The sequence below is a fragment of the Phytophthora ramorum genome (genome assembly GCF_020800215.1).
Source record: "Phytophthora ramorum isolate Pr-102 chromosome Unknown Phyram_PR-102_s0013, whole genome shotgun sequence".
NCBI lineage: Eukaryota > Oomycota > Peronosporomycetes > Peronosporales > Peronosporaceae > Phytophthora > Phytophthora ramorum.
Genome location: NW_027150659.1, coordinates 427,133 through 438,242, shown reverse-complemented (window position 1 = coordinate 438,242; position 11,110 = coordinate 427,133). Strand labels below are relative to the sequence as shown.

The window sequence follows — 11,110 nt, the reverse complement described above, 5'->3', positions numbered from 1 at the left end:
CCACCAAAGTGTACTTAATACAAAGCACAATGCCATGTACTTATTTTAATATAATCCATGTATTAATAATATATGTAGCTGAGAATGACCCACCTTCGCGATGTGTGTATGTGTGTGTGTGTGGGGGGGGGGGTTAATGAGGTCCTCTATTTGTGTTTAACTAGAAACTATAGAGCCCTGAAAGTCGCTGGGGGCGTCGAAGACCAATATCTCTTTGGGACTTTAACCCAATGTTGATGTATCGAGGCCGAGGTGAACGGCAGATGAACTTTACGGAAGCAGGAGGGTCACCAAGATCTCCCGCCACGGTGGATCACGATAATCATGCAACACGAAGGCTCCACTAAGTCCTCCGCGTTTTGGTGGGCAGACTTAAACACTTGAGGGTCACCACGTCCTCAGTGGTTTGGTGCTGGATCAGAATCGCTACGGGGCACCAGGTCCGTCGCGATGACCTTCGCGATGTGTACAGACGGCTATAATTGCTGTTCGTGCCCTTCCACCTTGTTCAACAATTCACACACCCGTGTGTGGGCACTGTCGCATCAAAAGCAGGTGGTCCTAACGACAAGTCTGCACTCAATCAGCTCATTGCTGAACAACAATACTTCTTGGTTTAATATTTATGCTGTGTGAACTCATTCCTAATTTCTCCACGATGAAGGCAAGTCTGGCCCCACACATTCTCCTTGCAGCTCTTCTGGCTGTCTCGTCCTCAGCTACGGACTTGAGCAGGGATACTGGAACAGTGCATCCAGCGTCCAGCGGAGCCGACCAAGAGCAGCAGCAGACTTTCACGTCAAGTTCGGACACCGATGTCTATCGGGGCATCTCGACGTGGGGTGCTCCAGTCGTCGTCAACACCGGCACGAATCACACCAGCGCTGTCCCCACGTTTGGTGATGTCACCTCAAAGACCGGCGAGTGCGTGACCGGGAACCCCAACGAGTACATCAGCAACGAGTATCTGGACTGGGTGTGGGAACACCGCATTGGGCCGAACGTGGATGTATCTAACAAGGCCAACTGGAACGTCATGGCCAACAAGAACTGGATCATGGACAAACTGGTGCACAACAATGGCTCCATGAACTACTGCGTTCGTTGGGATACCGACAATCAACTGTCGAAGGATGTGGCGTCCAAATTTGAGGGCGTCCTCACTCGCCACTACAACGCGTGGAACAAATGGCTGGAGGTTACAACTGCTGGCCGTTCACGGAGATCAAGGTCAACATGGTGGGGTGGGCGGCCAAGGACCTGTCGCAGTTTGAGTGGAAGGACAACTCGCTCGGCTCGTTCTACGAAGGAAGTGTAGACCGTGATGGCGTGACGCAGTGCCCCGACGAGTGCTATCGCTACTACGACAGCGTGAACAACATGTGGTCGGACACGAGTGCTTGCAAGGGCGAGCCGTTTGACGTCTATTTCTTGCTCAAGGGGGACATTCCGTACGGCTTCGGCTACGACTGGGGCCAGGAAGTGAGTCTCAACGACACGATGAAAAACTTGTACAACAGGAATATCCTGTTCATCGGTCATGAAATCGGTCACGGTTTTGGTCTGCCGGATTTTTACGGGTTGGAGGACAAGCCGGCCAAGGATTTCCCCAACTCGATCATGATGGCGTACAGCTCGACAACGATCACCCCCAGTGACGGTTGGATGCTGCGTCGCGTGCTCGACCACGTCAGGTCCCGCTACAAGTTCTAACTTTGGCGCTCGAAGGTTCATGTGATAGAGTTTTCGCCTGCCCACACGTGAGCTTGGCTCTAAGTCGCTCTCGTTGGTTTTCGTGGCTGCAACGCGCACGACGGGTCAAGGTAGCCCAGGCAAACTAAGCTCTATTCCATCAGGAGCTTGGTTAGCCCAACCGTGACCACTTGATCAAGTTGTACGGAGGATGCCATGAAGGCGACCGTGATATGGCAAAACGAGAAACGATTGTGTCATTTGCAAAAAGCAGAATCGAAATACACCTCTCGCACAACGCAGCTCTCGGACTACATGCAGTATCGTTACAAATGTGGTGTTACAGTACATGTTATCATGGCGACCTCAAAGGAAACACCATCTCGTTTGTGATAAAAGTATAGCGTGGCAACAGAACCACCACCACATCCAGACTACATCTACAACGCCGAGGAGAGAGCAAATGTAGGCACGATGTGTGCCATTATCCAAATTCAAACCTCCAATGAGAAATTGGGACTCGCACCATAATCCAAGCGACATGTTTCGACAGTTGCACCATGTCTTCCATACAGCATACCCTTCTATAAATCACCTCTATTCTACACAATTTGAAGTTTATTTGACTCATCCTTGATCCCCTTCCGAAGCACATCGTCTTCTTCGTATATGTGTCGTACACCACATTTCGATCGCTTCATTTTTTTGATAGCCATTCCTGAATTTGCTGCGTCATTGCAACATGGGGGAAGTGCGTCACCGCCGCCAGTCCGCGGCACCCGCCGCGTCTCCCTTCCCGCCTTCCTCGTCCTCATTGTCGCACGAGAGGAAGCGCCGTCGCCGCTTCCACCCGTCGCTGCCTCGCGGGTGGCCCGTAATTCTTGGCTTCTGGCCTTCTACGTCTCGTCCTTCAGTGTCGTGACCTATTGGCACACGTGGCTGCCCCCTCCAAAGGGCCTGGACACGTCTCTCAATGAGTTTTCGGAGGCTAGAGCTCGCGTGGTGTTGGAGAGCATCATGAGCTTCGGGTACCGCCCGGTAGGCACGAAAGCCAACGAGGAATTAACGCCCAACTACTTGTTACAGCAGGTAGGTTGATTTTGTGGGGTTGTGGGGGTAATTTCATTTACTAATGGGATATTGATGGTTGTTGTGCTATTGTAGATTGAAGAGATCAAGGCTACTAAGGTCGAGGGAGTGGGTGTTGAAGTGGACGTGCAGAGACCGTCGGGGGCGTTTGGACTCGACTTCATCGCTCAGTTTCAGAACATTTACGCCAACGTCACCAACATTTTGGTGAGGGTGTCGCCGCCAGATGCAAGTGCTGAGGCACTGAACAATTCGCTGATGATCTCGTCGCACTATGATGCGGCGATTGGCGGCGCTGCGGCGTCGGATGATGGAGTCAACATTGCAATTATGGTGGAGCTGCTGCGGATGTTCGTGCTGAACCCGCCGAAGTACGCGACGTTGGTGTTCAACTTTAACGGTGCAGAGGAGACGATCATGCAGGCGGCTCATGGTTTCATCACGCAGCATCCATGGACGGACAGTATTCGAGCTTTCATCAATTTGGAAGCTGCTGGAGCTGGAGGCCGAGAGCTGCTTTTCCAGACGGGAAGTGATGAACTTGCACTGGCGTATGCCCAGGGAGCCAAGTACCCACATGCCAGTATCATTGCACAAGAGCTGTTTCAGTCGGGCATCATCCCTGCTGATACGGACTACCGAATTTACCGTGATTTTGGTTACGTTGCTGGCATGGACTTTGCGTACATCGCTAACGGATACGTCTATCACACGACGCTCGACGATGTGTCGCGCATCCAGCAGGGTGCGGTGCAGCGTCTTGGTGAGAATGTTGTTGGTGTGGTGAACCAATTGGGCGGCGAGCCTGGACGCCTGAAAAAGGTCGTGGAGAACCCGCAGAGCTCCAACACGTTCTTCTCGGATGTCATGGGACTGACGATGGTGACTGCCAGCAAGGAGTCCACATTCATTCTGTGTGGCGGCGTGTTTCTGCTGGCGGTGCTGTACCTCCTGCTTTCTCACGTCTCGATTTCTGAGCGTCTGACCGCGTTTGTACTGATCACGCGATGCTTTGGTGCCGCACTTGGCGCTTCATTGATGGTTGCAGTGCTGCTCAGTTTGTACGCACCGCTCCCGTGGTATTCCCAACCGTATCTGGCTGGCGCGCTCTTCTTGGCTCCTGCACTCGCGGGAATGCTTCATCAGCTAGCATCAGTTTTGGAGACGAAGACACCCAGCGTGACACCGGAGGCTCTGTGGCGCCTAGAAGAGAGTTTGTTTGAGGCCATGATGTGCATCTGGATGGGAGGACTAGCCATCTGCATGCAACTCGGTCTCATTTCAAGCATTTTGGCTGTGTGGATCTTCTTCCCGCTGGTGGGGCAGGTTTTGTGCCAACTTCTCCAGCGTCTCCGCATGTTCTCGTCGAATGTTTACATTTGCGTATCGCTGGGTGCGATGATTATACCTGTGATCCACACGATGTGCTGCTTTGCGATTGCGCTGATGTTCTTCATCCCTTTGCTGGGGCGAAGCGGACCTGTGGTGCCGCCCGACATCGTGTTGTCTCTATTGATGTGCATCATCCTCGTGGTAATGCTTTTGACGCATCGTGTCACTTAACCCAGTGCTGCCTACTCACCACTGTTGTTGTTTTCGTTTGTAGATCATGGTTTCGTATTCAGGCCGGGTGTTTTGCTTCCTCCCAGTAAAGCAATTGAAGCTGGTTCGGAATGTCTGCATCATCACCACTGTGGTATCCACCGCGTACGCTTCAATTCGGTACGCGTGCAATTTTTCAAATGCAATTTGGTTGACTCGGGCCCTGACATGGTCGTTTGGATTGCAGCAACCCATACTCGGATATTTGCCCGAAGCGTATCATGCTCCAGCACGTTGAGCGTGACGTGATTCTTCCCAATGGCGACATTCAATCGGACTCGGGGCTCTGGGTCAACTCGCTGGATTTCCGTGGACCCGATCCCATTAAGAGCTACCTGGCTAGCACGCAGTGGAAGGATGCGCGTATGCAAGTGGCCCCTGAAGAGCTGACCGAGCAAGCAGAAGTATACGGGCACATGCCATGGTCACTTCCCGTGAAGCACATGCTGCCCGAAGACAAGTCATGGTACCTCCCGGCTGCCGCGCCCGCTTTTCCGATCGACACTCAAAAGGCCAAGTACGTTTGCCACAACTTGTGTTTTGGTTTACGCATTAACTTTTATCATGCGTCTTGCAGGTTGGAAGTTCTGTCGTCGACATATTCAGAGGAGACGGACCGCCGTAAAATCCACTTCGTGTTCACCGGGCCTTCTCACATGAACCTCTTCATTGACGCCAAGAAAACCAAGTTGACTCATGGTGCGTGGGTTTGACTTCCAAAAAGTACTTGCAGAGGTTATTTGTCTGATCACTCGTTGGATTGGTCCAGGTCGATGGGAAACGGTGTCAGCGGGCCCGTGATCGAGGCTGAAGACGCGTATATCCTCCAGTTCTGCAGCGGCACCGTTCCTTCGAGCTACCACTTCTGGATCGAGGCGGAGTCCAAGAAACCCATTGATGTTGCCTTCGTTGGCCACTTCCTCGAGGTCACGACCCCCGAGATGAAGGAGTTCAACGACGCACTGCCGTCCTGGACCGTCGTTGCCTCTGCTGTTTCCACATGGACAAAGATGCAGATCTAGACGCTCTCTTCTTTCGTAGGTGTTGGTCATGCGCAGTCAAGCTATAACGATGACCTCCACACCTTGTGTTAAGCATTACTGGCTACTCGAGTTTCATGGACTGCTATGGTGCTACTATCGGTAGCATTTGGCATCAGCAGCAGGAGGCAGCATATCATTACTCCCAGCTTCTTCGTCGCTCTCGTCACTCTCCACGAGCTCATCAGGGTTGACAACGAATTCGTGATCCCTGGAGCTCAGAACGGGGTCACTGGAGCTGTATGCAACGTCACTGGGTCCACGCTTGGCATGACGCGATGGCAGCCTCATCGTTGTAGCATTTGCCGCACTGGTGGCGTCAGCAACCCCAGCACTGTCGGTGGGCGCTGGGTTGAGGAGACTGCGTTGTCCACAAGGCCATCTTCATCATCGTCGTCAGAAGACAAGTCGTCCTCGGACGGAGCCATTTTCCTCGGTGTGTACTCATGTCGGAATTTGAGAAAGCCTTCCTTGGTGAACTCGAGCTCCTCCACCCCGTCGTGCTCTCTGCAGACAAGAAGAAACGAATTAGCTGGCTGTGTGTGCTTGAACAGACTCCGCACTTGACTCACACGGTGCTGCCATAGGTTTCAAGGAACCTCTCCGTGTCGTCAAGAGAGAGCGTGGAGCGACAGCTCCCGAGGAAGAGCCCCAGCTCCTGCACGCTCACACGACCTCGCCGGTACGTGTCCAGCATCTTCCATTCGTCCTCCAGCTTCTTGTCGTTCCACAGCCTCCTCGCCGTCTCCTCTGCACTCTGCACTGGAATCTCTTGAGCAGGCACTCCACCTTCCGGCGGTGGAGCTTGAGCCCCACCATCCAGCACATCAACCTGAGCTTCACTGGAGGAGCCACGTGCACATGGCTATCTACGATCTTCATGAACTCTACACAAGACTGTCAGCCAACGTTATCAAGGAACTAGCAGCTAAAAAATCTGGTACCATTAAGGTAAACTTCCCCGAGCTCTCGAACGTGCGTCATGTTGACGTCCAGCCCCAACTAACAACCCATAGCAGCCTCAGTAGAGCTCAACGGCTTAGTCACCGCCAGGTACGCACCAGGGCAAACATCCGGCAGGCTTGGCTGGCCGAGACAGCGCCGTCGCCATCTGTGTCGAAGTAGCGGAAGATCTGTCGCGTCACAGCAGTGTTAAAGCTCGGGTCATTCTGACGGCATCAGGGACGCACCACGCGGAGGTCGGCCAGGTCCCCGTCGCCGAGGCGCTCGACGCGCGAGTCGAACGAGGCCTGGAACGAGGCCTGCACGATATCCATCTAAAGCGTCGCCTTTGAATAGGCAGAAGGTCGTTGCGTGGCATCGACTCAACTCGCATCTCCGGTCCGACGACGGCAAGCAGCAGCACATCGCGGACCATCTCCATCGACGGCGGCACCGCACGCACGTCACGTTAAACGCGATCAGCAAGGCGGGACACGTTATCACACAACGGCAAAGGGGCAATGAACACCAAAGGACGAGATGGAGAGGAAGCGCTTGCCTTCCATGTGAGGAGCTATCATTTCGGTACGACTGACAGCAACAAACTATCGCTGCAAGCCCTGAGCGTCTTGTAATCATGGCAGGACACCACGGCTCGGCTCGGAGACCGACGCGTCGCGCGTCACGGCCAGCTGGCAGCTGCGCATCTTGACCGATCTTCCGACGGCATTTTGATTGGCTGTCAACTTCAACAGGAAATGTAGAATCGGGTCATTTGGGCCCAGGTGCCCAAATTGAAGTCAAGATATGACAGGTAAGGGGTTATTATCCCCGCCGAGGACTTCCAGTCCTTACTTCTCAACTTCTCCTTTGGACCTCCAATACACAAGCCACCTTCCAGGCCGACTTCCTCCTCAAGAACCCCCCTCTTACCATACTCTTCGCGCTATCCTCCGCTGTCCTAATCCTCTGCAAGCTTCAAGCGAAGCATTCAGGATTGACTCGTGGGAGTAAGCCGTTCTGGTGCAATGAGCCCATTTCCCGTCATTTAGTGCCCATTTCCGTGAAATGGGCGTGATTGCGCGCCTTTGTTGACACAGAAGATGAGCTGACAATCGCGGCCGGCAGAGCCAAGTGGCTTCAATCGACTGACCAAGTCGCCTCGAAAAGCAACCCGCCCCAGGACAGCGCCTCGACGGGCTTGCAACCATCGCTGTGCTGCGCTGTGCAGCTAAACCAGAGCGCTGCAAGGGCCTCATCGAGGCATTCGCGGACACCTTCTCCTTAGGGATCTGCACCCGCGAAGGTGGTCCGATTCTTGAAGACGGGCTGGCGGCAACAGGTGGACCGCGATGCCAGTCAGCGTTGCACATGACCGTCCCAGTGCATTGCCGCGGATCAACCGGTCCGTGCTGGCAGAGGGCCAGCAACCCAGAGTAAATCCTCCAGCGCTCTCTTGCCCCGAGCGCTGCTTCGCCTTCGCACTCGAGCCTGCAGTCTGCAGTGTCGTTTCCGATGGGGGAAAACTGTTAAATGAACCTGTAAAAAGTGCAACACGAGCGCCTATATCAGCATTCGCGGGTTCAACAACGGCAAACTCAAGCCGTGTTTCCTGCAATTATGCTCGCTTGCCTGCAGAGATAGCGAGCTGGGCCCGGCGGCGTCGAGTGCAGGAAGCAGGGACCAGCGCTCGCCTTCCGACGCCGACATGCGGGGGATGGGGACTGAAATGGCCATCGCTAATTTGGCACGCTCATCCACTTCAGAAGTCGCATCCCGTCTTAATTGACGACCCCGCGCGTACAAGCAGCCCCGCAGATGGCAAATGTAGCAGCAGCAGCAGCAGCAGCAGCCGATGCAGCAACGCTGCCAACGCTGCTACGTGCACATGTATCGCCAACGCAGCCAAGGCATAATTTGCCAACATTTGCTGGCGGTGTCGGCAAGGAACAAAAGGAGGATGGGCGACCGAACAGCCGCGTGCGCGGGAGCGACAGGGGCGAAGAAGCCTTTCAAGGTTGACCGCATAGTGGAGGCAAGTCACCGGGCAGTGAGCTAACTGCGCCCTTGTCCTCGGTTGCCTTCACTTCGCAACTTGCAGAATGCGCCTCATGCACGCGGACGAGCTCGAGCCGTCGCCCTCCACGGCGTTGCCGGCCCTTTCCAAGCGCGAGGATCCGCTCGTGTGGCAGCAGGAGGCGCCCAACAGCAACTACCCGCCGCGGCAACTGCCGGAGCTCAAGCCCCCGGCCAAGAAGAAGAGCAACAGCAGCAATAGCAGCACCAGTGGCGCCAAACCCGTGTTCATCTGCACCGAAGTGCACTGCGGCAAGCAGTTCCCGCGGTCCTTCGCGCTGCGGCGCCATATGCGCATCCACACGGGCACCAAGCCCTACGCGTGCGACTACGAGGGCTGCGCGCAGCGGTTCAACACGTCGGGCAACCTGAGCCGCCACAAGCGGATCCACAGCGGGGAGAGACCGTACCCGTGCATCTTCGCCACGTGCGGCAAGCGCTTCAACACGAGCACCAAGCTCAAGCGCCACATGCGCATCCACTTCCCCGAGGGCCTGAACGTCTTCCGGTGCCTCGGCCAGGGCAACTGCAACTGGAGTTGCGACAACTACAAGGAGTTCGCCCAGCACCAGAAACTGCATCACAACGTCATCGTCGGGGTGCAGCAGCAGCAACAGCAACCAGAGCAGCAGCATATGGCCATGGCAAATGCAGACAAGGACAACGACTACTTGTCCGCGGCGGACTCAACCCGCGAGTACTCGACGGAGCACGTTCCGTACAGCAGCCACCACGCGTCGGTCCCGACCGGCAGCTTCTTGTTCGCCAGCACCTTCGACAAGCCCAAGACCAGCGCGCTGGCTGGCCGCAACAAGCTCATGGGGCCCTCGCCCTTCTTCGGAGCCAGCGACCTGAGTAACAGTATCCCCACCATGTTGCCCAAGGACAAAAAGTCGCCCGACACGGAGCATCTCTACGGGTCGGACCAACGACGCAGCGCTTTCCCGTCCGTCCAGTACTCGTCGAGTTCTGGAGGTTCTGCCTTCTCGCTGGGCTCGGACAGCGCTTTTAGTCGCTCCGGCTACTCCAGCGGCAACCACTTTGCCCCACTTCGACCCGAAGACGAGCGGGGAGACAACAGTTACGAGCAGCAGAACCAACAGCATCAGATGCTGCCACCGCCCAGTCACCACGTACTTCGACCGCCGCCACAGAGCAACGAAGACAGCAAGTACGGCGGTTTTGCAGTGCCCCCGCCCATGAACCCGGCGGCGCCCGAGTTCACGGGAGAAGAGCTCAGCGTGGTGCTGCAGCTCATGAACGAGAATTACTAGCGAGCTGCGGGGGGAGCTGCTCTGTTTATAAGCGAGGGCTCGCGTGGAAGTGAGCTGGTTGTAGTGGGTGTGAATTTGTTTTTCTAGTATTTTGAGACTTGTAGAAAAGAGAGCGAACAGAGGTGCGTCCGTGGACTTGCTGCCTGTCTGGAAAATGACGAAGACTGTAAGACCACGCCGCACCTTGTTGTATTCATTGCTGGCGGGCACAGGAAGTTGCAGTGGTGCCCTCGTCGTTTCACGCTTATTTATCGTAAGGAAATGAAAAAGAGCTGAATGGCGAAGACTGCGTGGGAAATACTACATACATTCGATGTCGCCTACGAGGCGGCGGGGCGTCTAGAGCTCCCATACATTTTCCTCGTCGTCACTGCCGTCTTCGGGCTCATAGTGAAACTTCTCCTTGGGTCGAGTGGCGCTACTGGTCCTGTGTTTGTCCATGCTATTCGTCGACTGCACCGAGCGCATGGCACCGGAGTCCTCCACCACTTTCTTGAGGTTGTGGCTGCTGCCAGTGAAGCCGGCACGCTGCAGTCGGTCTTTCCTGCTGACGGAGAGACGTTCTGGTGAAGGTTCCCGCCTGGGCTCTCGACTGGGCCGTCTGGAGCTCTGTGGCGGTCTCGCATCGGACCGTCGGTGCGCGTGATGGCCACTGAGCGATGGCAGGGCTTCGCTGTGCTTGCGCCGGTGCTCCTTCGAGCCGGCAGTCGACGGGCGAGAGCTGGTGGGCGGCTGCACGAGCGTCAGACGAGGGGCCGCCGACTTGCGGTGCATTTTGCGTAGCGCATTCCAGAGCGGCCGCGTCTCGGAGGCGTCGGTGATCACTTGGCTGCAGGTACAAGCAACACGTGAGTCTACCGGCTGATTACATTTAGTGCAACAGAGACATACGCAGCGGCCGAGTGCAGCGGGTCGACATCGCCCTCGGACTCGTGAAAGCAAATGCAGCGCGACATGAGCTTGCGGCAGTTCTGGCACTTGCCGTCCCAGTGCAGTGGCGAGCTGGACAGCAGAGGCGAAGAAGACGCGGATGGCTGCCCCATGGTAGACGTAGGGCGCTTGCGTCCTGCAGCGGATATTCACGACTGATGACGAGCGGGCGACGAGGTCATGGAGGCCGCATAGGCGTGCCGGCGCGGGGTCAGTCAAGAGCCTATGGTTACGAATAACCTGTCGTGTAACATATTGGCCAGACCGCGTTTCGATATAGAACGGACTATGGAATGGGATTGACCTTACGAACTGAATCTAGAGGTACTCGCCGGCTGGTGCACGATTGATCGATGTGCCTCGCCATCTCGATGGAGCTGAGTTGAGCGGCGCTGGGCTCCGATCTCACAGATCTGATTGACTCTATAACCGGAGGAAGGCTGAAGGTGGCTTCACACGCATAAT

The 11,110-nt window shown here is 55.6% G+C and overlaps 4 protein-coding genes across 4 annotated transcripts; 2 read left to right on the top strand and 2 right to left on the bottom strand.

Moving 5' to 3' along the window:
- Positions 1-658: 658 nt before the first annotated feature.
- KRP23_11818 (Endoplasmic reticulum metallopeptidase 1) lies at positions 659-5,184 on the top strand (the record flags this gene model as incomplete). The annotated part of the gene is made up of 8 exons (XM_067882395.1): positions 659-1,156; positions 1,231-1,689; positions 2,647-2,781; positions 2,857-4,314; positions 4,388-4,503; positions 4,571-4,900; positions 4,961-5,082; positions 5,153-5,184. The coding sequence occupies 8 exons, from the start codon at positions 659-661 to the stop codon at positions 5,182-5,184; spliced, it is 3,150 nt and encodes a 1,049-aa protein (XP_067739989.1).
- A 526-nt stretch (positions 5,185-5,710) lies between these two features.
- Positions 5,711-6,700, bottom strand: KRP23_11817 (uncharacterized protein; the record flags this gene model as incomplete). Its single annotated transcript, XM_067882394.1, has 6 exons — positions 5,711-5,930; positions 5,996-6,138; positions 6,213-6,310; positions 6,368-6,425; positions 6,485-6,556; positions 6,614-6,700. 6 exons carry the CDS (start codon positions 6,698-6,700, stop codon positions 5,711-5,713), a joined length of 678 nt encoding a protein of 225 aa, XP_067739988.1.
- A 1,767-nt stretch (positions 6,701-8,467) lies between these two features.
- KRP23_11816 (Zinc finger protein 143) lies at positions 8,468-9,715 on the top strand (the record flags this gene model as incomplete). The annotated part of the gene is made up of 1 exon (XM_067882393.1): positions 8,468-9,715. The coding sequence occupies one exon, from the start codon at positions 8,468-8,470 to the stop codon at positions 9,713-9,715; it is 1,248 nt and encodes a 415-aa protein (XP_067739987.1).
- A 339-nt stretch (positions 9,716-10,054) lies between these two features.
- KRP23_11815 (uncharacterized protein) lies at positions 10,055-10,758 on the bottom strand (the record flags this gene model as incomplete). The annotated part of the gene is made up of 2 exons (XM_067882392.1): positions 10,055-10,544; positions 10,607-10,758. 2 exons carry the CDS (start codon positions 10,756-10,758, stop codon positions 10,055-10,057), a joined length of 642 nt encoding a protein of 213 aa, XP_067739986.1.
- Positions 10,759-11,110: the final 352 nt, after the last annotated feature.